Raw genomic sequence first — 25445 nt, 5'->3', positions numbered from 1 at the left:
ATAAAGGAAGGAGAGGAATAGAAGATAGCCTTCCGTACGCGAAACGGACTCTACGAATTCTTAGTTATACTAATAGGACTTACGAATACTCTAGCGATATATTAAAGAATAATTAATAATGTCTTAAGCGACCTTATCGATATTACCGTTATCGTATATATCGACGATATACTTATCTTTACTAAGGGATCTAGAGAATAGTACGTTAAGGACGTAGCTACTATACTCGAACGACTAAGTAAGACTACCTTTAAGACTATACTAGAGAAGTATAAGTTCTTTAGAAAGGAAGTTAGCTTTCTCGGATTTATTATTAGAACCGACGGAATCAAGATTAATCCGGAGAAGACGACGTCGATTAAGGAATAGCTAGTACCTAAGAATATTAAGAACATATAAGCGTTCCTCGGACTTACAAACTATAATCGAAAGTTTATAAAGGACTACTCGAAACTAGCAATACTACTTATAAACCTTATACGTAAAGAAACGATATTCAAATAGAATACGGATTAGTAAAGAGCCTTCGAAAGGCTTAAGGAAGTATATAGCGAAGTACTAACGCTACGTATATTTAACTCGACGAAACCGATACAAGTCGAAACCGACGCCTCCGATCTAGCGATAGGGGTATACCTTATACAAGAGTTCGACGGGACTCGGTACCTAATCGTATACTTCTTAAGGAAGATAATACCTACTAAATAGAACTACGAAATCTACGATAAGGAACTACTAGCAATCGTTACGGTATTACGATACTAGAGAGTATACTACGAAGGAGCTATAGGACTAACGATCTATTCCGACTATAAGAACCTAACGTACTTTACGATAACGAAGGTCCTTACGAGATAACAAGCTAGATAGTTAGAGCTACTCGGAGAATATTAATTCGAAATCGTATATACTCCCGGACGAGAAAATAGACGCGCTAACGCGCTAAGTAGACGAAGCGACTATATAGAGGGATATAAGTAGTAGCAATACCGTATACTAAAGGTTAATTAGGACGGATCGCTAAGTACAAACCCGTAAGAGTTTAACTTAGTAATACGAGTGTTAAGAGACAATAACGAGGAGTTTCTAATATAGTACGGGAAGCTTAAGGTTCCCTTAGATAAGGAATAGGAATATATTCGGGATTACTATAACGGACCTACGATAGGATATTCCGGAATTGCAAGAATAACGGAATATATCCGAAGGAACTTTATATTCCTAGGGATAAGATAGAAGGTTACTATATACATTAAGAAATGCTAATAGTATAATAAGAATAAGGCCGTACGACACGCTAAGTACGGGAACCTCTAGTTTAGAGAACTACTAGCGAGACTATAGGACGAAGTTACGATAGACTTTATCGTCAAGCTACTAAGATTACAAGAACTAGTAATAGGGAGTAGCTACGACTCGATTCTAGTTATAGTTAATAGGCTAACTAAGTACTTACACTTTATACCCTATAACGAAACTATTATAGTAGAATAACTCGGACACCTAGTTCTAGATAGACTAATACGATACTATAGAATACCAATAACGTTTATTACGGATAGAGATAAGCTCTTTATATCAAACTACTAGAAAACCCTAGTTATAGTAATAGGGATACGATATAAGCTATCGACGGCTTTTTACCTACAAATAGATAGATAGACTAAGAGATCAAATTAGTCGCTAGAGATATATCTAAGATACTACGTCGATTATATACAAGACAACTAGGTTATACTACTACCTATAGCGTAGATTGTACTTAACAATAATATATTAGAAACAATACAAATAACACTATTCTATAATAACTTCGGAAGAGATCCGAACCTATTTATAGAAGCCTAAGAAGGACCCCGAACGGATAAAGCGATAGTTAAGGCATTAAGCCTTAAAGAGTTATACAAAATAGCTATAAGCGCTATCTTAGCTTAATAGACGCGATTATTAACTTTGCGAAGCAATATATTAAAAACGGCACCTTAACTTAAGAGGGGGGATAAGGTCTTCCTCCTTACAAAAAATTTAAAGACTAGGAGAAACACGAAGAAACTAGATTATATAAAAGTTAGACTATTTTTAATTTCGGAAGTTAGAGGACTAACGAACTACCGACTCGATCTTCTACTAGACGCGAGGATCTATCTAGTATTCTATATCTCTATATTAGAACTAGCGGATAGTAGTATACCGCTATAGATAACGTTCTACTTCGAACCTTAAGAGGAGGACGAATTCGAGGTTAAGAGGATCGTCGGGAAACGAGGAAACGAATACCTCGTAAAATAGAAAGGGTATCTAGGTTCGGATAATACTTAAGAGCTACGAAGGAATCTAATAGGATATTAATAGAAGCTTAGGGAGTTTTATAAAGGGTAACGTACCTTAACCTAAACTACTAGGGACCTTACGAGGAGAACTCGAATCCACGGTAGGTACAAAATCCCAAGCGAAGGGATCCGGAGTACTAACTACCTCCAACTAAGTACCGAGACGGATAGCCTTAGAAAAGCCGTCGTTCTCCTTCTCGGGCGTATTTTTAACTATATACCGTACCTACTTATCTAGCTACCGGTTATTTTGTTCCTAGATAGCTTTATTCTACGCTATACGCGCCTTTACCCTCTAGATTTTATCAAGTAGCGACAAGAGCTCGTCTATTATCTTTAAAGTATTCTCTTTATCCGCTAAGATCTTACTCGCGAGGTTATCGGCTACGGCGTCGAGACGCGCGACTAAGGAAGTTACGTAAGGTTTCCCTATCCGGGTATACTAAGCGTAGGATATAATTAAGAAATCCGCAATAAAGAGGTAGTTACGGTTATAGCGACGATAGAGGTCGTAAGGATCGAGAGTAGAGAAAGAGTTTTAAAGGATCCGGTTTATACGACGGAGTTTGTTTTTAGTTTTGGAAGAAGCTATTACGGATAACGAAGAATATAGAGGAACTTACGATTATTTGTATAGAAATTAGAGTTACGGGATTCCTAAGGATAGGAACCTAAGGAGGGAGCTAGTGTTATAAACACGGTAGAGAAGTTACGGGATTTTACTATTAGAAGGAGTACGTAAGCTAATTAGGCTAGAGGAGCCTAAGCTTAGAGTACTCGATACTCGCTCGCTATCGAGTAGTAAGTACTCGACGCTCGACGACCGTCGAGTAACGAGTACTCGCCGTAGCTACTTAAGCGAGTAGAATATAGGCGGGTATATAGGAACTAAGAATATCTCTAATATTCTTATATTTAACTTATATTACAATCTTACTAAAAGGTCTATAACTAATTAGACTTAAGTTAGTATCCTTACCTTTATTTAATCGTTACCTAACTCTTTAAAGAAGTACGATTAACCTTAATTACGTAAGACTACTTTATAGGATTATAACAATAAGGCTCGGGCTAGGCCTATACTACTCTAGCGTCTACTCTCTTTTCTTTAGACTTAGGCTAGAAGTTTTCTTCTTCCTTTATTAAACTTATTAAATACTAAACTATACTAAACTTCTATATATACGTCGTTCTCCCGAGATATTAAGTTCGATCGCTATAAATAACGCGAGACCTAGAGGGCTTATACCGGATACTAAGATAAATACCTTAGAGAATAGAAGCCCCGAGTAGGAATTAATAGACGCTAAGATATAATATATTATTAAAGAGATATATATACGCTAATAGTAGATAGAAGCTAAGCTAGTAAGTATTTATATTACTCTTAATAATACAAAGGCTAAGAGATATCTAAAGGTATTTAGAGCTAATCTAGCGGTAAAGGTATTACTAATAGTCCTTATAAGAATACTAATAGAAACGGTTTTAGTAGTATCTTTAGTAAATTCTATATAAGAAGCGATAGGTCTAAGAGATTAGAAGCTACTAATATAGGATAGACGAGTAGAGATATCTTAAAACTATCTCTTTAGGCTAAGAAGCTTATACTATATACGCTCTAGTATAAAACTAATACTTTCTATAGAGTACTACTAGGATACTATCTATAGTACTTTCCTATTATAAGAACGAGCTTAAATATACTACTTCTAGAAGAAGGGAAGCGCTATATATAGTAAGGTCTCTAAGACTTTCTTTAAGTAGCTCGATATTACGAATATAATAGAGAAGTTATAGGACTTTACTACTAGAAGTAGTATATAAGCTAATTAGGTAGAGAGAGTCTAAGCTTAGAGTACTTAATACTCGCTTACTTTTAAGTAGCGAGTACTTAACGCTCGATAAACTATTAAGTAGTAAGCGCTTAACGCGACTATAGAAGCAAGTAGAATATAGATAGGTATATAGGAACTAAGAATATCTCTAATATTCTTATATTTAACTTAGATTATAATCTTACTAAAAGGTCTATAACTAATTAGGCTTAAGTTAGTATCCTTACCTTTATTTACTTATTACCTAACTCTCTAAAGAAGTACAATTAACCTTAATTATATAAGACTACCTTATAGGATTGTAATAGATTACTACTATATTTGCTATAGATACTAGGTAGTTATAGTAGTCTCTAACCTAGTTCTAGGATATAAGACGCTACTTCTACCTTCTACTAAGAAGTAGATCCTAGATAAGAATTGTTTCGAATTTAGGAATATCTATAGTATACCTAGACCTATAGACTTCTCGCTATAGTACTAGAAGATACTAGTAGAGAGGATATCTTTCCCGTACGTAGATATCCCGCGCTATCTCTAATACCTAGATAAGGACTAATAAGAGATAATTTAGCTTATTATCTAGACTAAGTACGAAGAGATAAACGACTAGAAACTACGCCTCTTCGATAACTAGTAGCTAATAGAGAAGGGAAAGGCCTACTACGGATAGTTAGTAGAAGAAATAGGGTTAAATAACTACTAGCCTTTTAGATCTCTCCTAAGGAGTAAAGTATCTAAACTAGATACTTAGGAGAACTATACTTAAAACGCTATTTACAAAAGATACCGTAAAGCGATATAGATATATAGGTATCTAGATTCGAAGATTATTAATATTAACGTAAAGCTCTTAAACGAGCTATATAAAGCTAGGATTATAAACTAACGCTACCGCGACGAGGTAGTTACTATAGAAAATAAGGTTTACCGCCTTAAGAGAGTAGTAAGAGCCCTTATTTAAGGGACTTACTTAGAAGGGTCTATAATCTTAGAAGGAGAGGGACTAAGTATAAGTAGTATTACCAATACGCTTAAATCCTCTACTCTTAAGGACCGCTACCTAGAAGGTTTACTATAATACTTAATTAGGGATAAAGGGGAGTATTAAAGGGGGTTATCCTAGTTATTTACTTTATCTACTATATAACTAGTCCTATTCTTATAAAATAGTAAGCTTAATCAAGTATCTTACACTATACTTACTTGTACTTATATATAGATTTAAGAATATAGGGCTTAATTACCGAGCTTAGCGCGTAGGTTTTTAACTATTCTTTTAATATACTTATTCTCCTTAGGACCCTCGTATAGAATATCTACGTAGTCTTATAGTAACCTCGATTATTCCGTAGTCTTATCTTTATTAATAGAAGTATTATTACTTACCGCCGAAAATACGTATATAGGAAAATGGGACAAGAGATAGTTATCCTTAGCTTGTAAAAGACAATATATATAGTAACTTCGGTAAGACGGAAACGGCGATCTATATATAACTACGGATTCTAAAGCAAAAGCATACGTGTATATAGACCATATTGCCATCGTCGGAGCAAAAGAACATTAGACAAAAAGAGCAAAAGAAAGGCAAAACATTCAGCAGACGGTATTCCCACGTGGTCACCCACCGTAGTACTAATCATCCGATTCGCAGCTTGAGTACGGCAGAGCGGACGGGATGCCCTATTATTCTACGATCTGTGGCCGAATGTAGCAAATCTGTCTTCTTGCACAGCAAATTCTCCACGATGTGTGCTCCGGCCTTGGCAGTGAGGATCATGAAGGATCAGACTCGAGTCCAACTCCACTTGCGCCTGGGCATCTGCGAGAACGACGTCGCTTTGCTTGCTCTCCACCACCTCTATGAGCAGCCCTTGAAATACCAGGAAGACTATACATAGGCGACAACGCCACTCACCACCACACCACTACCCCACCATGGCGCTCAAAGGCATCAGTCCCTTTGCGACGTTCCTCATCATAGGCCGTACGTCCACCCCCTCCTCCTAACGACACAGCATACTAACACAGGAACAGCCGTCTGCTTCTTCCTCGGCGTCCTCTTCGCCTCCTTCCCCTACGACTACTACGTCCTCTGGACCAACCCGCCCACCGACCTCGCCAACCCCACCGCGGACCCGCGCAACCCATTCTTCGACGCGCAAGAAAACCACCTCAAATTCCTGCACGCCGCTCCGCCGCTCATCTCCCGCATGCTGCACATCATCATCGGCACGGGCTTGCTGGGGCTCATGATGAAGCTCTACAAGCCGAGTGAAGCGAATATGCTCTTTGATGGAGCGAGCTTGGTGCTGTATATGATTGGCGTCACGGTGTATATTGCGAATATCGTCAAGGGCATGCGGACGGTGACGCTGGGTGCGTATGGGGGCGCGCCGGGGACAGCGGGGGAGATGACGTCGGAGAAGGGGGTGGAGGGCAGTGAGGGGGAGTTTATTGGGAGGGAGGATAGTTTGAGGGTGTTGAGCGCGAGTAATACGATCTTGGCGCTGGTGTTGGTGGGGATTCTGGTGTTGCAGGCTGGGCAGTGGTATGCGCAGCGGAAGGAGGCGGAGGAGATTGAGGAGTTGGACAAGGCGAGGGACGAGAAGAAGAAGGAGAAGAGTAGTGGTGGGAGTGGCGGCGGCAGTAAGAAGAAGCAGTGAGGTGGGTGGCCTCTTTAAATCGTATCATGTTGGCTTTTACCTATTTGGTGAGATGTGTATCATACCTCTTCAGCCCGTATCTTGCTCTCGCTGCTAATCTTTATGATGCACCAAAAGGATGCATGCCATAGATATGTTGCCTCAAACTCAAGCAAATCCGCATCGTTCTTTAGTCCTAGTCATGGCAATGCCCAACAAAGCGCGCTCTCTTCATCATTAAGACCAATTTGGTCTCCGAACCTGAGTTTGCGTTGCCAGGTGCCACACTCGCAGTACCAAGCAGTTGTCTGACGAGCCAGCGTACCATTGGTGTGCCCGCATTTCATGCCAGCATCGCCGGCCGGCAAACGTCACTGGATAGAATCATCGGAAGCTCACATGCTTTGACCTGGCTGACGACCGGCAGTACTCTTGACCAAGCTGACGTAGAGCCGCAACACCTTGCCTTCAAGTCCTGCATTTGGCTGTCCATCACCACCACCTTTCGGTCATCCACCCTCTCGATCGCTGATAGAGCGGCCCGACGCTATGCGCTGCTGCGGCAGTCGCTGAAGCAGCAGGTTGAAGCGGAGCTTGGGCAGGCCACCGAAAGCGTATCTCCCATCCAGACGGCCGAGGAACTGACAATACTGCCTCAGGATATCATAACGGGCGCTGTAGACCTGGTCGTCGGTCGAGGAAAGCAGAGCGACGATGAAGAAGCTTCCGATGATGCCTAGGTTGGCTTTGCAGTCTGCGGCGGAGTTGTTGCAGATCAGCGACCATGTTGCACGCAGAAACTTTCACAGAGATTGAGGACTTACAGCTCAGCCAGAGCCCTGTGAGCTCCTCTTGCAGCAAGCTCTCGAGAAGGCTGAAGACCTCTCTGTACAGGTGCAGCTCCCGCTCTCGATCGTAGTGCGTTGTACCCCCGACACAGGCGAAAACGGCTCGCTGGATGGAGACCGCGATGCCGTAGTAGGCCAGAGCGGCCTGGTAGTCTGTACCACGTCAGCATGTACCGGCGACTACCTACGCAGACGGTGAGACCCACTGTTGATCATCGCTCCAGGTCGACGCAGCGACAGCGGCACTTCAGCAAGCCACGTGTTCAGCTGCTCTTGACAGCGGCTCGCATGCATCAAAGCACTCTCCGCGGACATCATGCAAGGGCTGGCGCGGACGGTGTAAAGTCGATCCAGGGTATTGGACAACACGGGCGTCAACCGCGCCAGGGTGACGAAGGCTTCAATCGCAGTTCTAAGGCCTGCTTCCACTTCCCCGCGCATATCGCCGAAGTCTGAGCACTGTAGCGGCTCGACATCATATTGAGCGTCCGCTATGTGGCTCGGGCGACCGTACCACTGCGCCAGCCTGTTCGCATTAGCCTACTTCATATCTAGGTGGTGGGCGACGCACCACTTGTCCTGCATGTAGACGCTCCACCACAGGATCCGGCGAAGCTTGCGCTCTGCAGGCTGGACCTTCCAGTGTTGGGGGTCAGCGTGCAGACCTATTTCTTGAGCGATGCCTACGAGCTACCCCAATATCAGTATGGACAGCCTTATCAGTCACGGAGACCGTCCAGAATCGGGCCAGCTCGCTCGGAAAACGTACCTGTGCGGTCAACGGCCAGAACCCAGGGTGGTTGGGCTCTCTGACGTGCTCGGGAGCAAGCTGTAAGTAGATCAACAGGGCTTGCACTGTCCGGAGCGACGGCGTCCTCGCTTCTCGCAGAGTCGACTCGAAGACACTGCAGCGGAGCCTGCCCATGCCCGTGAGTACTGCATCCTCGCCGTCCCAGAAGTCAAGCGCGGCAGCGTACACCGCCGCAAGCAGCGAAGCTGGTACATTTCTGGCGGCCACCTGACGAGTAAACGTTTCCCTGCTCTCTAAGATCGGAAGACTTGGATGGAAATGAGTGTAGTAGAGACGGAGTAATTCGTCCTCGTGTGGCGAAACGATACTGCGGACCTCGTCCAGTTCGTATATGTCGTCACGAGCATCCAAGAGTCTGTTGGGGTACGACTGGATGCGTCGCAATCAACAGAGGTGCGACAAATCGCCCAGGGCACGCATTGGGTCTCTTACTGTAAAGTAGGCGGGATGTGTGTCGCTCGCGAGTGCTCGCCACACCGTCCAGTCCTCATGCCCGTAGAGATCTCGATCATCGTAAGGTAGATGACGGAGCAGATAGACGTCCTGGTCGCTGCTCGCGCCGGTGTACAGGAACGTGCGGTCGCGCTGGACGGTCGTGGGCGCAGAGTCTCGGCTGGCGCCGCCTGTTGGTGGCTCAATGCCTCTCTCTTGGTCATCCACGGGCTGCGATAGAGGCGTGGTGTTCGTTTGCGCTGCCTTGGGGGTCTGCTTTTTGAGCGGCGGCCCTGCCGAGAACGTACATTTTGTTCCTCTGTGATGACATAGTGTACAATCCGTGTCGTCTGGACCGACGAAACAGCCAACTCGGCGACGCCGACACTGGTCACACCTTCATGTACTTGTCAGTATAACGTTTGCTTGGTCGTTTTATGAGACTTACGGGCGTCGTTTCTTGGATCTGTATGGCCGGGCTGAGACTGTACGTGGCCCTTCGGGGCGCGAGCTCTCTCTCAGAGTCGCATGTCCGTCCATGACTGTAAAGGTTCCTGCACCATGCCCACGACGTCAATGTCTTCGCAAAAGCACCATCTTTGTGCTTTCGTGTTCACAATGCGAGTGGTATGCCATGTCGTCCCATCAGATTTGCAGACATGACTCGTTACTCTTTTTCCCGCTGTCGTAATCTCGCCTCGCGCCCTCGTCGTCGCCTCTGATGGTCCTTAAGTTCCATCGACAGGTAACTAGGTGTTAAGACTGCTTATTCCATCATTCTCTGGTCTCTCTTGACGCTACTACCTTGTTTCTCTACCTTGACACCAGACAAGTTCACTCCGTGTGCACGGTGAGACATGTATGCTCATGAGACTACGCAAGGTAAGAAGCGACCGATAGAAGGCAGGTGTTATGCACGCGACTGCAACATCAATTAAACGGAGTAAGCCTGCTTGGGAGACCCGCGACCATAGTACAAATCTACACACGCCTGCTGTTTTCAAATGACAACATAGGGCAGAAGCAGAGAGCTCATGAGGAATGGGCCGCGAACGAAAAGACACCGGTATTGGGGCTTCACGACGACTCCATGTCTCTAAGCAATACTTCAACCTCCTTCAGGATACCAATGCACTTCTCTTCCCTCAAGCGTTGACACACAATTTGAACTCCCACTGGAGCGTCCTGGAACGCGGCCGGGCTAACGACTACGACTCTCCTTGGTCAGTATGTGCTACCAGGCGAAATAGCAGCAAGACTTACACAGCTTCTTCATCTCTTCATCTCCTAGGTCGTACGGAAAGCGCACTGGCTCTATACGAGGATATGGCTCCTTTTGCAACCAAGCCGAACCGGGCATGTCCGTCTCTTGGACCGTCGTCACTGGGATACTGCCTGCGACATAATCCAGCATGTTGTACATCGTCGCGTACGAGTTGCTGATATACTGGCCATGTGGAGGAGCTGGATGCGCGACCGCCGGAGCCAAGATAGCATCAAGCTGGAAAGTCTGCCATATTTCAGCATACTCTCCGGCTATCTTCGCGCGGTCCATGTGGTTGGCGAAGATTTCCTCGGACGTTAACAGTGACTGGGCGGAGCCGACAGCCGTCCTAGGTACGACGGGCTCTCCGGAGGCCTCAATATGCTTCATGACCGAGCGGCCTCCATTTTGTACGTTGGACTTCATTGCAGATGCCGTGCCACGGCGGTGTAGATCCTTCGTCAGTTGCACCGGAAGCTCGATCAGCTCATGTCCAGCTTCGGCAAGCTTCGTCATGACAGTTTGCATGGATCTCTACATATCGTTAACAATGTCTCCTTGGGTGGATAAGCGTAGAGAGCTGAACTGACCATCACTGGCGCAACGGGTTCGACAACCCCGTCGTCGAGAATTATTCCCACTCTCAACTTACGAGAATTCTGCACAGCCTCGTGCTCCTTCCACGGCATGGGAATACAGCCTGGATCGCGTAGCCATGGTTCAGCGTCTAACTGTGTTTGGAGCATGACTTCAAGACCCGACACGCTCTGGCTCATCGGCCCCAGCCCTGCGTTCACCGACTCACTGCCATCATAAGTACTTGCCAGGCCCTTTCCTGGGAGTCTTCCTTTCGAGCACTTCAGTCCCCACAGCCCACAAAACATGGCCGGGAAGCGAATGCTGCCCCCGCCGTCCGTACCGAAGCCCACAATGCTACCCTTGGCCGCGATCAAGGCAGCTTCCCCTGCATGAAGGCTCTGTCAGTACGTCACTTTCGTACGTGCGCACCTGCTTTGAGATTGTCGATTGGAGTACTTTGGCTCACCTCCGCTTGACCCGCCTGCGCTTAGTGCTGGGTTATGCGGGTTACGAATCGCCCCGAAGATGTTGTTGATACTTTCCACCATTAGGCACGCCTGGGAAGTACCAGTCTTTGCAAACAGAATGCCTCCAGCTTCCACAGTCGCTTTCGCGCACAAGGAGTCATCGGCCACGATGTTTCCAAGCCAAGACACGAGCCCTACGAGAGATCTGTTATGCCTCGATCGATGATGCCGTGGAGGGAGCCTTACCTATTGATGACGGCTTGCCCTTGATGCCGTACAAGTCCTTGAACGATACCGGCAGACCATGCAAAGGGCCCACCACCTTGCCTTCAGTCTTGAGGTATCGATCGAGCTCTCCCGCGCGGTCCAGCGCTTCTTGCGGGAAGAAGCAGGTGAGGCAAGATGTGCACTGGTGGGCTATCGCCGCTCGTTTGCAGATTGCTGTGGTGACTTCGAGTGCGGTCCATACGCCCTGTGCTAGCGCTGTTAGCAGCTCATTGACATCCAAGAGGGTTGTGATGGAGATATCCTTCTCGCTGAGGATGCCGATATCGTTGCCTTCGCAGTCGCTTGGCTTCAGAGCGCTCGAAGATGCTTTCTCTAACAGATGCGCAGGGAGTCGCCAGGCTGCCGGTATGGAGTCGTATACACGCTGTCTCGCGTCCGCTGCAGCCTTCTCCCACCCTTCGACAGGCACAGCAGGTGTCATTGTGGTGACGGTGGAGGAATTGAAGCGGCATCTTGCATGATAGCTTTACCAGCGGTGGTTTATATATCTAGAGCACGGAGCTGTGGGTTTGCGGCGAGTTTGGGTATGTAAAACGATAAGGCTTGGTGGGTCTTACTGTCAGTCTCCACTGATACATTAGTAGTCAAGACGATCGAACATGGCCCCGCGGGCAACCCATGGGATCACAGTGGGCCGGTCACGGGACTAGCAGAAGCAGATTTCGATCAAGACATTGGAAGACTGCAGCAAGAGCGAAGCACCACCGGTGAGATTTATATCCTCTGCTACGGAGGGTATCACTGTAACAAGTATCACTGTAACAAGCACTGTTCATTGGCCAATACTCGCCCTATCATCATGTTCTCCCAACGGCGTCTTCTCAGTCACAAGTCCGTGATGCGTTGGTCAATCACCCTCTCATCCAAATCCCTCCTCCCGCCAGATCACAACCCTTTGCTGTGCGGTGTCTCTTGAATCGACTCGTGGTCGCTGCTTTTCGTGTCCATCACGGAAGCGTCGGCATTCTGCACCCTTGTAATTTGAGCTCCCAACCCATCACTGACGAATGCCTTGGAACGCCAAGCAGGCACTCGAGAATGGAACATCTCGTCCAGCTCTTCGAGGCTGCGGCCCTTCATCTCCGGGACGATGAAGTAGACGAACGCGATGGCGATGACCGACATGCTTCCGTAAATCAGGCCGACCTTGGCGCCGAGATTGCCTGGTTCGTTCTGGACGTAAGGATTGATGTACGTGATGAGCAGACTGGTGATGAAGCCGAAAATGGTCGCGAGTGCGATGGTTCGCTCGCGAAGCTGCTGGGTTGATACTTCGACTGCGACGATGTCAGTGATACCGAATGTGTCGAGCGGGAGTTTGGCCGTTGCATACCCGTTACCGTCCACATACACGAACCCCATGCCCCGGTGGAGATTGCTGCCTTGAACGAGAGTCAGTCATTTATTCATGGCACTAGGAGGCTCTGTCTTACGTTGAGCAAGATCATGGCTATGGCAGTTTGTGCTTTCGCGCCGTGCACGCCACCAGGAGTCCACGCCGCCAGACCACTCGTTACCCAAAGTGTGGCGCCCATCAGGAATGCACCGCCGATCAGCATCTTTCTTCTGCCAAGCTCGTCTGTGAGGTAGAAAGCAAGCACCGTCCCGCCGAAGGAGCAGCAGGCATGAGCAATCTTTATGAGCAGCGGGTCGTTGACTCCGAGCTGCTGAAGAAAGATTACAAGATACGCCTGAGTGAAGGAATTCCCTTGTGCTTGTTGTAGGCACTGCACTCCGACAGCGACCAAAGTCCGGTAGAAGTTTGAACCTCTGAAGCAGTCCAGATAAGACGAAGCACGGTGCAATTCAATTTCTTGTTCTGTGGCAGCGGCGACAAGATCAAGCTCCTGAGCCGTCTCCTCCTCGCTAGATGCTCCTTTGCGCATGTACAGAAGCGCTTTGAGAGCTTGCTCCTTTTTGTTCTTCGAGAGGAGCCAGCGCGGGCTTTCCGGAATAAACCACACGGCCATGAGCAGGAGTACTGGGGGGATGATTTGGACCACAATCGCTACAACACATCAGCAACACTTCCAATTCATGCGTATAGAGTCAAAACACTAACGGGTCAGGTAGATCCATTTTCCCGCGGCATTGTAGAACGCTCCATAGACGACTGAGCAAGCGAGAATAGCGCCGACCATCATCCAACTTTGGTAAAAGTTGACAAGTCCACCGCGGATCGACGGGGGCGCCAGCTCTGCCATGTACATTGGCACGGTGTTCGCTTCAATGCCTGCAGGTAGTCAGTAGACAGTCAGTAGGGCTGAGGAGATTGAATTGGCTTGCCCATAGAAAAGGAGTTGATGAGTCGTCCCACCATAAGGGCCCAATAGTTGGCGACCGCACACTGAATGATCATGCCAACAAGGGCGATGATGCAGAGAATGACAAGCGTCTTCTTGCGCCCAAATCGGCTATTGAGATAGCTCGCAAGAGCACATCCCAGGATCCAGCCTACCAGAGGAGTCCCACTCGCAGCCGAAAGCCAGGACGATGGCAGAGTTCTGGCCTCACCTGGACCGTGAGACTTGCCGTAGTCCTGGACGAATCTGTCGAGAGCGATCACACCAGACCACCAGTTGTTGTCATACCCGAAATTCTGGTGTCGTCAGCAGGATCTTCTAATGGTATAGAGGACACTCCTACTATAGCGCCCATCTTTAGGATAGTGTTAGCTGTGCTCACGTCTGCTGTCATATTGCTTTGCTGGACTCACCGAGGCGAACAGGTACACCCGCACCAAGCGAGGGGTGAGGACCTTGAACATGGCTGGTTTGTTGGGTGCCATACTTGCGACGAGTCTTGAGCGGTCTTGCGACGAGGACTCCAATAGGCAAAATGTCACCCTCGCTCCGTCGAGTTGGGAGCAACATTGTCACTTCTTATACCGATCCGTAGGCAGAGCCTCTGATAAGGTCCTCTGATAAAGGACAACAGGAGTCATGGCTCGCATGGTCAACCACATGGTATGTTGCCGGCTCGTGCCAGCTTGGAAAGGCGAGCTAAGTCTAAGAGCGTAGATAGGCATGGTTCTTCCGAGTGTGTTGGTGGTGAGGAGAGGAGAAGGCATAGCACGCTTGTGCATGTTGTCTCATCGCCCCGCGGGCGACTCGGCTTGGCGGGGCGGGCAAGGGCTGACTCATGTTTACCATCGCCCCGCGGGCAACCTCCTTCTCGAATGATAACGGTGATAAGGTAAATGCACCCGGAAACGTAGAACATTGACCAAAGCAGAGGGGTCCTCGGGGGCCTTGGGAGCCCATACGCTGCACGGGTGGTCCCTGTCATCCGGCATCAAACGATCAGATGCAGTCATATTGATGGCCTCCCCTCTCGCAGGGTGCGCATATATACTTGCATTTCAAGAGCTTCAAAGATGAGCGCTACAACGACCGAGACCGCTACGCAGACGCAACTGCAAACGCAGTATCCGTGAGTGTGTTTCAGATCCTCTGCGACAGGCAATCTCAACTAACGTCTCTGCCAGCTGCCCAGTGCTTGAAGAGAGGTTCAGCAAGTTGAAGCAATCTCTCATCAATCCGTCCGACCGCACTAGAGTCATTGAATCTTATGCGCGTCTGAAATCAGCCCTCAAGTGCGAAACAGACCGCATCACACGCCAGGGACCGTCCGCAATCCCAGAAGTCGAGTTCAGTGTCGTTGAAGGCCATGGCGGTCTCCCTGAGAGTCTACAAGACACTGTCCGCCAGACTGGCTGTCTCATCATTCGCAACGTCGTGCCCGAGGAGCAGGCGAGCAAGTGGGAGAGCGATCTGAGAAACTACGCAAAAGAGCATCCCAAGATCCAAGGCTATCCAGCCCATGATCCACAGAACTTCAGTCTGTTCTGGACTCCGGCGCAGGTGCAGATCAGGAGCCATCCCCAGGTCCTAAAGGCTATGGAGGCCGTCAGCAAGCTTTGGCACTTGGGCTCAGAAGAGACGCTCTTCGACACCACAAGTCAAGTGGTTTATGCTGATCGCTTTCGCATTCGTCATCCATCCAAAGGTGAGTGGCTGTCCCCTTCCTTGATGGCTTTCATAGCTGACAGCGTTCAGACGCTGAGTACACGCTTAATGCGCACCAAGACAGTGGGGCCATCGAGCGGTGGGAAGATCCAGAATACAACGCATGTTATCGGAAAATCTTCGAAGGAAGATGGGGAGACTATGACCCATGGAACGCTGACCATCGCTCCGATGCAAGAACGAATCTTTACGACAACGATGGTGAGTGTTACTCGCGAATGGTTGCCCGCATAGCTTCACAGGCTAACAAATCGTCAGCTCCGAACTCTGTCTTTCGTCCACTACAAGGTTGGCTGGGTCTGTCCCATACTGGGACAGGAGAAGGCACCCTTAGACTCATCCCAGAGCTCAAGCTGTCCACAGCTTACCAGCTACTCCGCCCATACTTCATTCTGGATGAAGAGTTCGACGACATCGTCCCCCTCTTTCCCGGCGCAACACCTGGTCACTGTCAATTCCACCCCACGGAGAAACTCCACCCTCATCTCGACGTGAAGTCCAGCATGGTTGGCATCCCTCCAGTCAGACCTGGTGATTACGTCTTCTGGCATTGTGACCTAGTCCACGAAGTCGACAAGTTCCATCCCGGCACGACAGACTCATCGGTGGTCTATAACGGCTGTGTTCCGCTTTGTCCGTACAACCTTGAGAACCTTGTGAACATGAGAGACAGCTTTCTGAAAGCCGTGCCGCCGCAGGACTTCATCAACTATGTGCATGGAGAGTGGGAGGACAAGCATGAGGACAACGGCGCGAAGCGAGAGAATGTCCTTTCGGAAGATGGTCTTCGCGCCATTGGTTTGAAGGCTTTTGACGTGAACGAGGCAGGCTTGACTCCTGGCCAGAAGAAGATGCGGGAGCTCGCCAACGAGAAACTTGGATTTGCAGCGTGAAATATTGAGGTGCTGAATGTTGACTGTGCAAGAGTATGAGCTCCGGTTCGGGTGTCGATCGAGAGCGACGTGCATTAAACAGGCTATTCGCCTTCCAACTTCATACTTCTAGACAATCCGCCTCTATCTCCACCTCCCTCTCCTCACTCGCAACTTCGTCCCGACACTGCTCCATCTAAATCCCAAGCGCCAGATCGCAACCACTGACATGACATAAGACCTCAAGATGGCTCAACATAGTACCCTCCCTTCGCAGTGCAGGCCTTCAATGTTCAAGCATGAGTGTGATTGGATCGACGTAAACGCTGATCTGAGGCTGGTTCGTCAAGTGATACACTCGCAGGATCACGAATATGTCACTCGAGCTGCCGCGACACCGGTGTGCCTGTAAGTAATGTCAGCATCTCGAGCCGATGCAAGGACATGGTCCCCTCAACCACTTAAATGCTTGACCTGGCTGTTGCTCATGCTGAAAGGCTCCTTGGAACGACGACAGTAGCCTTGACTTCGAGGTGGATGGTTTTGCCTTTGAAACCGCCACCAACTGCTTCCGGCGTAAGCCACAATGCGATGCGGAAGACCATATCCTGGTCGTCGATGGTGAAGTCTGCGCATGCACCTTCGTCGCCGAGGAAGGGCTCCAACCCCGCGAGTTCACGTAGGTGGCTTGTCCAGCAGTCGTCGGTGATATTGAACTTGGCTTTCAGGAACTTGTAGATCTGCAGGATGTCAGCGTTACGACAGATTGTGGGAAGAGTAGAGGACCAAGACTTACAAAGAGCTCACCACCATGTCCGACCTCATCACGGTATGCTTCTGGAGCCTCTGTGGCAGATAAGAAAGCGCTGAATTGGCTCGACTGCGTGAGCGCCAAAGACACACCGGTCGATTGCGAGTTGCTCTGCATGTGCGCGGCAGACTGAATCGCAGCTCCCATACCAGACAAGTCGAAGGTACTTCCAGCGGCGCGAGAGGGAGTTCCTGTCGAAGGCTGAATGCTGTCGTCGCCAAAGGAGGTCGCAGCATTGTCTGCCTCCAACGCCGCTGGGGGCTTGGGCATTTGCGCTTCACGTTGATTGGAGATTGAAACAAGCGTTTTGTCTTCTAAGAGCGCGGCGGTCGCTGCTGCCTCGATCCGCGCAACGTCGATGATGGAGTGGCTAAGCGATGGCACGGCCTTCGAACGCCGCACCACTGAACCGGCGATGCTTGACGCTGTTGAAGAAGGGGGACCAAGAAAGCCAGCATGTTTCTGTCCAAAAGGAAGTGCAGTGAAGCGAGGAGCTTGACCAGACTGCTGTCCCAAAATCGTAACAGCGTTCGATCCAAGACCAGAGACGTCTCCAGCTACGTCTTCGTCTTCGGGAAAGGTGACTGAACCAGGTTGATGAATGCCGATGTTCGCGCGCTCCAGTGCGTCTTCAATGGCTTCGATACTATTGGTGGCGAGGATCATGAGCAAGAAGATCTCTTTCGACGGGTCGATGCGGTGGACGCTGGCCAGCTGCTCGGCAAGCTGCTTGTGTGGGATGGAGTTCCAGGCGATCGATGAGCTCGCCAGGTATACCTTGTTGTCAGTGTCATTCACAACGACGAAGCCAGACTCATCTTGGCCGTCAACAATCACGCCGTTAGACTTCCACGTGGCGCTTCAGCAAAAGCTGGTCGCAGCACCACACCTCGATCACGGCGAGCTTGTCCAGCGAGCTCTCTCGGTGGTTCTCGGGCACAAGCCTAGTAGAAAGGTCAGCAATTAGCGACGATGTGAAGACGCAGAGTGGGAGCGTACCTTGAGATGAACGGAGCCTTGGAGCGAAGCTCGTTGGTAATGGCGGGGTTGAACGAAGAAGCACCAGAAATCTCCGTTCGCTCGACGACATGTGCCGAAAGAGAGTGCTTCTGCAGGCCCATTCGCGCGATCAGCGGTTGCAGCAGCGCCAACTGGTCCATGTCAAAGTCAAGCAGCCAGAGCCGGCCTTGAAAGCACTGCCCAACTCTGGCCCGATCGGCGGTGAACCAGCCACTGTCGGCAGGCGCTCGAAGAGCCCCAGCTTCCTCGCGTACTGACAAGATCTCTGCGTTGAGGAGCTCTGAAGTGCGTCCGAGACCAGTGTGCTTAAGAGCGATGAATCGACTGAGGAGGACGAGTTGTTCTTTGGCGAGTTCAATGCGATCTAATCGTCCCTTGAGCTCCAGTAGATGTGTCACGACATCACCAGTGTCCGCATCTCCAATGCCAAGCTCAGTACAAAAGAATGTACGAAGGTCTGGGTAGGTGTGACGGAGGGCTACGAGCCTTGTCAAGCAAGACGGGACACTCCATCTGCACTTTCGAAGGCCCACCCACTTCGCTGGGTTTGGGGAGTGAAGGTACACCAGCTGCTCTTTGTCGAAGACGTCCCTGCTTCAATTAGCTTCAAGTGGACGCCGGGGTTTGCGATCGACTAACCTGACCACACCATGCTCATCGGTCAAGTGGTCAGTGATAGCCGAATAGATGCGCTGGATGTCACTTTTGTCAAAAGCGACAGTTGCTTGGTCCTTCAGCTGCAACAGAACATCCATGTACATGTGTAAATCAGGGAGGACTCTCAGTCCCAGCTTCTCAAGCGAGTGCCAGCGCTTGTCTCCAGGGTCTTCCACACTGAGAAGAGGCAGCATCTTTGCCGAAAGAGGCTCGTCGAGGATACTGCTTGTGCCGATGTAAAGATCTCCGAGAGCCATGGAGGTTCCGTTGTCCGCTCGGACCAGCTTTGAAGACAGAACCTTGGCAAGGTCGTGGTTCTGAGGAACAGACCAACGGGGTTCGTTGGCATGTGTGCTGTCCCAATTGTCTCTCAGGAGTTGCAGCCATGTCATGCAGGGGGTGTTCGCCACGAGCCATTCGAACTCCACGCTCATGCTGGTACCAGATACGTCGAGGAACCGGGGAAGCGTACGCACGCTCAGCAAACGCTTGATCCGCGCTTTCCAGTCAGCCAGGCGAAGGGCCGGAGCCTTAGCCAGATACAGTGGGTCGAGAAGGCGAAGAACAGGCGGGTCTGCTGAGTCGAAGAGCCGTAGTTCGGATGAGCTTGTGTCGATGTACAAGTCTCGACCATCGCAGAGATCTGCTTCGCCCTTGGCCGCGACGCGCATCCGGCTGCATTCATCGAAAGGGCGTCCTGGGGTGTTGAAGAGGAACCACAAGTGATCCACAGTCATATTTGGCCGCAGACATGCAGAAGGCTTCGTTTGCAAAGGGCCGTTTGCTATGACTCTCGGGTTTATCCCGACTGAAGCCCACGCTGCGATCCAAGATATGGCAGAAGAAAGCGAACGTGCTCGCTAAGAAGTTTACGGTTGTGCTCTACCGTCCTTGCGAGAGTCTCCAGACCTTGTGATCATAGTGAGGCCGCTCATCGGCGGATGCTGTGCCGGTCCAGACGCGTGCTCTACAGCTGGCGGCATCGTTGCGCGTGGAAGCCGACATGCCGGCAAACTGCAGGGGTAGATGAGACGAGTGTCGCTCGGAGGACTGCAGATACGAAGCGCCGACGATCAGATGTCTTTATGGGGGTGAGGTGAAGTCAGTTCCATTCGCCATATCTCGGGACCAGTGCCCGCCGCTACTGCAAGATCCCGCGTATCGATTTGTCACGTGACGCACTTGAGACTTGATCTTCAAAATGTATCATCTCGCAGGCGTGGAATAATGACATATACAAGTGCTGAAATTGAACGGATCCGCTATCATAGAAGTACAATATACCACACTACGGGAGCTACCTCTACCTTACCCAACTCAACGGCAAACCCATCACACTCTTCTGCTTGTTGTGAAGGATGGGAGCGATGAATGTCCTCCTGTAAGCGAAGCAGTCCCTGCATCCCCTGGTGTCATGACCACACGCGTTACACCATGTCGCGACAATGCCACGAGAGTTAGTGGCGTCACAGCTGCAGCAGCTCCAAGACATGTCGACGTGTGGTGGTGTCGGTGGTGGTGATGTTGGTTTAGCGAGTATTGGAGGCTGTCGAAACGTTGAAGTATAAGGGAGAAGTGGTGTTGCACGATTGTGGTCCGGACCGAAGATCTCGAGATGGGTTCCATGTCGTCGAGATATAGTTGAGACATAGGTGGGTGAATGAAAGGGCTGTTCTTTGTTGTTGGATTAGCCGGCCGGAAATGGTTGTCGCCTTTACCTTGCTCATAGACCTGGCTAGCCGGATAGAACTCTCGTTGTCAAAGTAGCAACTCCACACAAAGAGATTGAACGAAAGCCGGATGCATCGCCTTTCCGCCTTGGTCAAGGAAACTTTGCTGCGGAGGCGGCGTGAAGGGGTGCATGGAGACGAGCAGATAGCGTGACGATGGGATTGAGGGCCACGCCGGCGCCGTTCTCCAAGGTACCTACCAAGTTCCTTTGACCTTCCTTTGTAGGTGTTGAAGGCGAAGTCTGTGTCTCTTTCTGCGTTATTCCTCCCGGAAAAGAGAGAGGGGTGAAGCGAGAGGTAGAAGCACGATACCTGCGTCCTCTGGATTTCTCTCCGCAGTGGGAATCGAGGCTTCATTATGCAGGTATAGAGATGAGCTTGTCGCTTCCCTGACTCGAAAGCTGCGCCATCGAAGAAGAGGTGTGGCGAGTAGACTAGTAGCTCGTCGGTACCTACGGGTAAAGCTCATGTAGCAGTCCATGCTATTCCGGAGGCGGCATGCCGCGGCTGACAGAATTCCCATGTCGTCCAATACCGGCATTGCAAGAGAGGCGGCGATCCTTGAGAAGAGAAAAGGCCATGGTCTCTGGCCGCTGTCCGGGTCCAGACGAGGGCAGCAGCCATGTCGGCAAGCTGCACAAGTATGGACACAGTGCGGAGGTTGCTCATACCAGTAGTCTTTCAGAGCCTGCAGATGCGACGCGGTGACAGTCAGATGTCTTTGTCTTTGTTGAAGTGAGGAGGAGCGCGGTGAAGTCGTTTCAATCTGCGGTACGTTCCGACTAGCTTCCGCCGCTACTGCAAGGTCCCGCAGCTCTATACATTTTCTCGACGTGACACATCCAGATTCATCTGTTCTCCTCGATCTCTTCTACCATTCGCAATGACTTCCACAACTCTGCACGTCCGCGCGGAGACTAAGCCACTGGAACATCGCTCCGCAGTCACGCCATCAATTGCAAAGCAATTGGTCGATGCGGGCTACACTGTCAACGTTGAGCGTTCGAAATTGAGCATATTCGACGATGCTGAGTATGAAGGCACCGGAGCTAGTCTGGTGCCAACAGGCTCCTGGATAGATGCGCCAAGTGAGCACATCATCGTTGGTTTGAAGGAGCTGCCGGAGGAGGACTTCCCGCTCAAGCACACAGTAAGTGGCAGAGCATTGGCCTGCAGAGATTTGAGGACTGACGTTTGATGCAGCACGTTCAATTTGCGCACTGTCAGTATTCGCCATCTCAGCAAGTAGAATGTATGTGTGAAACCTAGTATTGACGATTGATAGGCTATAAAGGACAAGGAGGCTGGCAGCAAGTTCTGGGCCGCTTCCCTCGCGGTAAGGGCACTCTGCTCGACCTGGAGTTCCTTGAAGATGAGCAAGGCAGGCGAGTTGCAGCTTTCGGCTACGTGAGTCCTGTATACATGCGCTAAGTCACAACGTAAACTGACCCAACGAACAGCATGCAGGGTTCGCGGGTGCAGCGTTAGCGCTCATGGCATGGTCGTGGCAGCTCACGCAAGGCAAGGATGATGACATGCCTGGCGTAACGCCATACGAGAACGAAGATCTGCTTGTCGAGGAAGTGAAGAAGGCTGTCGAAAAGGGAAAGGCGGCGGGTGGTCACCTGCCGCGAGTTCTTGTCATCGGAGCGCTAGGACGGTGCGGAAGAGGTGCTGTCGACCTTTGCACTAAGGCTGGTCTCAGCGACATTCTGGTACGTACATCTCGTCTCTTCAAGTTCGAAATCGCTGACATTGGCAGAAATGGGACCTCCCAGAAACTTCGGCCAAGCCCGGACCATACCAGGAGATCATCGAGTCGGACGTCTTCGTCAACTGCATCTACCTATCCGCCAAGATCCCGCCGTTCATCGATCATAAGTCACTCTCATCATCGAGCCGCAAGCTGGCCGTTGTCTGCGATGTCTCCTGCGACACCACCAACCCTCACAACCCGATCCCGATCTATAAGATCAACACCACCTTCGACAAGCCCACCGTCCCGGTCAAGCTCCTCTCCGGATCGAATGACTTGCCATTGTGCGTTATCAGCATAGATCATCTCCCGTCGCTGTTACCGCGAGAAGCCTCGGAAGCGTTCAGCGCTGCGCTCCTCCCGAGCCTGCTGCAGCTCAAGGACTGGAAGAATGTGCGGGTATGGCAGCAGGCGGAGAAGCTGTTCAAGGAGAAGTGCGCTTCGCTGCCAGAGGGTGCCGTAGACGGTCACGCCGAGTTGATCGCAAGCCAGTCGTAGCTTGCGGCGTTTACGTAGCTAAACACGAATGAATGAAAGCACGATTAATCACATCGGCGGCCTCGCTACTCCCTCCCACGCCTCGGGTACTCGCCTGATATACCTCGAAAGCATCTCCCGCCAGTCGCACCAAATGCCATCACTCGCGCTTAACACCAGATTCGGCATCTTAATCAACAGCCCATTCCCTTGAAATGTGACTCGCCACTCCTGCTCCGGCCCAAACCCTATCGCGCTGAGCTGCTTCCACTTCTCTGCCACTCTGCCTTGACTTTTAACGGGCAGCACCTCCGTTATCTCGAATAGAGCGTACTGTGGATTAAGCTTGTTGATGTACCGGAAGGATGTTGTCACCGTCCCGCGGACATCGTACCAGCGATGGGATGAGCCAGAACCAATTGTGAAGTTGAGACCTATGCTGAAGTTGGGGACATGCTGCTTGCTGGCGATTTCTTCTGCGTGGTTGCGGTATTGGTGGTTGATGTTGTAGACGTTCCGCCAAAGGTCGGAGACTGGCACGTAGCTGAGGACTTGAAGGCGGAGTTCTGCTGGGAGGCGGTCCATTGTCATGTAGCTTGTACAAATTCCCAGTGCCGAGAGCTCTTCGATCTCAAGATGATGTGTCGTGCCGAAAGCAAGTCATCATCTTCCAATGGGTGATCGTGCTCGAGTAAGTCAAGGCACTTGGACCAACGAAGACCTAACTAGGAAGGAGGTTGCTTCCACCTCAACTTCTAAACCTCTCCAATGCGCGCACGCGTATCGCCTCTCACAGGAGGCCTCACACCTCTACAGTCGCTCATAGCGCGACAATGGCGACCCCAATGGATCTGCCACAGCTGCCAGCAGCGTCAACCTCAATACCGACCGCTGGCAACGTCAAGCTTGACACCGGCTGAACAGAACAAGCCATACTATGTCACCACGCCCATCTTTTACGTCAATGCGGCGCCTCATGTCGGCCACATGTATACCATGATCCTCACGGATGTCCTCAAGCGATGGCAGCAAATGAAGAACCGCAAAGCCATCCTCCTCACCGGCACAGACGAGCACGGGATGAAAGTCCAACGGGCAGCCGCGAAAGCGGGCGTGGAGCCGCAAGAGTTCTGCGACAAAGGCGCGGAAGTGTTCAAGGAGCTAGCAGGGAGCATTGATATCAGCAATGACATCTTCATGCGGACTTCGGACAAGAAGCACAAGGAGGCTGTTGAATATGCGTGGCAGATGCTGGAGCAGAGGGGATACATCTACGAGAGCAAGCATGAGGGGTGGTATAGCGTGTCGGATGAAACATTCTACCCGCAAGGCCAGGTGCAGCTGATTGTTGACCCGCCTACGGGGAGGAAGATTATGGCAAGCATCGAGACAGGCAAGGAGGTGGAGTGGACGAGCGAGAGGAATTATCACTTCCGGCTGAGCGCATTTCGAGAAGACCTACTGGAGTTCTACAAGCAGAATCCAAAGTTCATCGTACCACAGACGAGGATGAATGAGATCGTGCGGCAGGTCAGCGACGGGCTTGAGGATCTGTCGATTTCACGGCCCGTTGAGCGTCTTACCTGGGGCGTGCGAGTGCCTACGGACCCATCTCAGACGATGTACGTGTGGTTGGATGCGTTATTGAACTACGCCACGGGCGTCGGCTACCCATTCACACCAGGATCAGAGGCGGCCAGCGGTTGGCCCGCCGATGTACACGTTGTCGGCAAGGACATCATTCGCTTCCACTGCATCTACTGGCCGGCCTTCCTCATGGCGCTCGACCTGCCTTTGCCCAAGCAGGTCCTCACCACCGCGCATTGGACGCTAGGTAAGCAGAAGATGTCCAAGAGCGTCGGCAATGTCGTCAACCCAATCTTCGCCCTCGAGCGCTTTGGAACCGACGTCATGCGATGGTACCTTGTCCACGACGGCGGCATAACCGACGACGCTGACTACGACAATATCCACATTGTCGAGAAATATAAGAAAGGCTTGCAGGGCGGTATTGGCAACCTCACCAGCCGAGTCCTAAAAGGCAGGGGCTGGAACCTCCGTCGCGCAGTGGAGTCTTTCGCGCGGCCACACCTGGATCCGGCCCATTTCCTCAATGAGACTGATACACTCGGCCGCGACACCTACAATCATCTCCAAGTTCTTCCCACTGAAGCCAACAACCTCATGGACGACCTTCTACCGAATAAAGCCCTCCAGCGCATCATGGACTCCATCTACACCGCAAACGCCTACGTCCAGCATGCCGCGCCTTGGTCGTTGGTCAAGATGCGGCAAGCCGAGGAGCAGAGTCTCTCTGCGAACAAGAAGAGGATCGAACAGCTGGACCGAGATGCCCACCGTATCGTCTTCGTGACTGGAGAAACGCTGAGGATGGTAGGCATCATGCTGCAGCCGTTCATGCCGGTCAAGGCGAAGGAGTTGCTAGATATGCTTGGGGTGGTGGAGGAGAGGAGGAATTGGGAGTGGTGTGCTGTCGGGAAGGATGATGGGTATGGGGTCTCGATGAAGGATCTGGGGAAGAGGGGAGATGGGCAGCTGTTTCCGATGTTGATTAATCAGTGGTGAGGA

The 25445-nt window shown here is 50.3% G+C and overlaps 10 protein-coding genes across 10 annotated transcripts; 4 read left to right on the top strand and 6 right to left on the bottom strand.

Moving 5' to 3' along the window:
• Positions 1–6109: 6109 nt before the first annotated feature.
• CSH3 lies at positions 6110–6837 on the top strand (the record flags this gene model as incomplete). The annotated part of the gene is made up of 2 exons (XM_064807475.1): positions 6110–6158; positions 6209–6837. 2 exons carry the CDS (start codon positions 6110–6112, stop codon positions 6835–6837), a joined length of 678 nt encoding a protein of 225 aa, XP_064654489.1.
• A 488-nt stretch (positions 6838–7325) lies between these two features.
• Positions 7326–8105, bottom strand: LTR77_010251 (uncharacterized protein; the record flags this gene model as incomplete). Its single annotated transcript, XM_064807474.1, has 3 exons — positions 7326–7570; positions 7641–7817; positions 7871–8105. The coding sequence occupies 3 exons, from the start codon at positions 8103–8105 to the stop codon at positions 7326–7328; spliced, it is 657 nt and encodes a 218-aa protein (XP_064654488.1).
• A 99-nt stretch (positions 8106–8204) lies between these two features.
• LTR77_010250 (uncharacterized protein) lies at positions 8205–9447 on the bottom strand (the record flags this gene model as incomplete). The annotated part of the gene is made up of 5 exons (XM_064807473.1): positions 8205–8354; positions 8434–8844; positions 8908–9180; positions 9216–9294; positions 9356–9447. The coding sequence occupies 5 exons, from the start codon at positions 9445–9447 to the stop codon at positions 8205–8207; spliced, it is 1005 nt and encodes a 334-aa protein (XP_064654487.1).
• A 105-nt stretch (positions 9448–9552) lies between these two features.
• On the bottom strand, positions 9553–11926 carry LTR77_010249 (uncharacterized protein; the record flags this gene model as incomplete). The annotated part of the gene is made up of 5 exons (XM_064807472.1): positions 9553–9656; positions 10171–10705; positions 10762–11135; positions 11217–11411; positions 11464–11926. The coding sequence occupies 5 exons, from the start codon at positions 11924–11926 to the stop codon at positions 9553–9555; spliced, it is 1671 nt and encodes a 556-aa protein (XP_064654486.1).
• A 464-nt stretch (positions 11927–12390) lies between these two features.
• LTR77_010248 (uncharacterized protein) lies at positions 12391–13715 on the bottom strand (the record flags this gene model as incomplete). The annotated part of the gene is made up of 4 exons (XM_064807471.1): positions 12391–12782; positions 12839–12887; positions 12939–13513; positions 13568–13715. 4 exons carry the CDS (start codon positions 13713–13715, stop codon positions 12391–12393), a joined length of 1164 nt encoding a protein of 387 aa, XP_064654485.1.
• Positions 13716–13759: 44 nt separating this feature from the next.
• On the bottom strand, positions 13760–14293 carry LTR77_010247 (uncharacterized protein; the record flags this gene model as incomplete). Its single annotated transcript, XM_064807470.1, has 2 exons — positions 13760–14104; positions 14222–14293. 2 exons carry the CDS (start codon positions 14291–14293, stop codon positions 13760–13762), a joined length of 417 nt encoding a protein of 138 aa, XP_064654484.1.
• Positions 14294–14881: 588 nt separating this feature from the next.
• Positions 14882–16426, top strand: LTR77_010246 (uncharacterized protein; the record flags this gene model as incomplete). Its single annotated transcript, XM_064807469.1, has 4 exons — positions 14882–14937; positions 14993–15513; positions 15564–15734; positions 15792–16426. 4 exons carry the CDS (start codon positions 14882–14884, stop codon positions 16424–16426), a joined length of 1383 nt encoding a protein of 460 aa, XP_064654483.1.
• Positions 16427–16890: 464 nt separating this feature from the next.
• LTR77_010245 (uncharacterized protein) lies at positions 16891–19630 on the bottom strand (the record flags this gene model as incomplete). Its single annotated transcript, XM_064807468.1, has 5 exons — positions 16891–17145; positions 17202–17993; positions 18106–18160; positions 18216–18827; positions 18876–19630. 5 exons carry the CDS (start codon positions 19628–19630, stop codon positions 16891–16893), a joined length of 2469 nt encoding a protein of 822 aa, XP_064654482.1.
• Positions 19631–21506: 1876 nt separating this feature from the next.
• LYS1 (Saccharopine dehydrogenase) lies at positions 21507–22877 on the top strand (the record flags this gene model as incomplete). The annotated part of the gene is made up of 5 exons (XM_064807467.1): positions 21507–21773; positions 21827–21845; positions 21909–22030; positions 22084–22338; positions 22386–22877. The coding sequence occupies 5 exons, from the start codon at positions 21507–21509 to the stop codon at positions 22875–22877; spliced, it is 1155 nt and encodes a 384-aa protein (XP_064654481.1).
• A 652-nt stretch (positions 22878–23529) lies between these two features.
• MSM1 (methionyl-tRNA synthetase) lies at positions 23530–25442 on the top strand (the record flags this gene model as incomplete). The annotated part of the gene is made up of 2 exons (XM_064807466.1): positions 23530–23547; positions 23673–25442. 2 exons carry the CDS (start codon positions 23530–23532, stop codon positions 25440–25442), a joined length of 1788 nt encoding a protein of 595 aa, XP_064654480.1.
• Positions 25443–25445: the final 3 nt, after the last annotated feature.

The sequence above is a fragment of the Saxophila tyrrhenica genome (genome assembly GCF_035928015.1).
Source record: "Saxophila tyrrhenica strain CCFEE 5935 chromosome Unknown scaffold_21, whole genome shotgun sequence".
NCBI classification, from domain to species: domain Eukaryota; kingdom Fungi; phylum Ascomycota; class Dothideomycetes; order Mycosphaerellales; family Extremaceae; genus Saxophila; species Saxophila tyrrhenica.
Note: the sequence above shows the minus strand (reverse complement) of the source record. Positions and strands in the feature narration are given on the sequence as shown.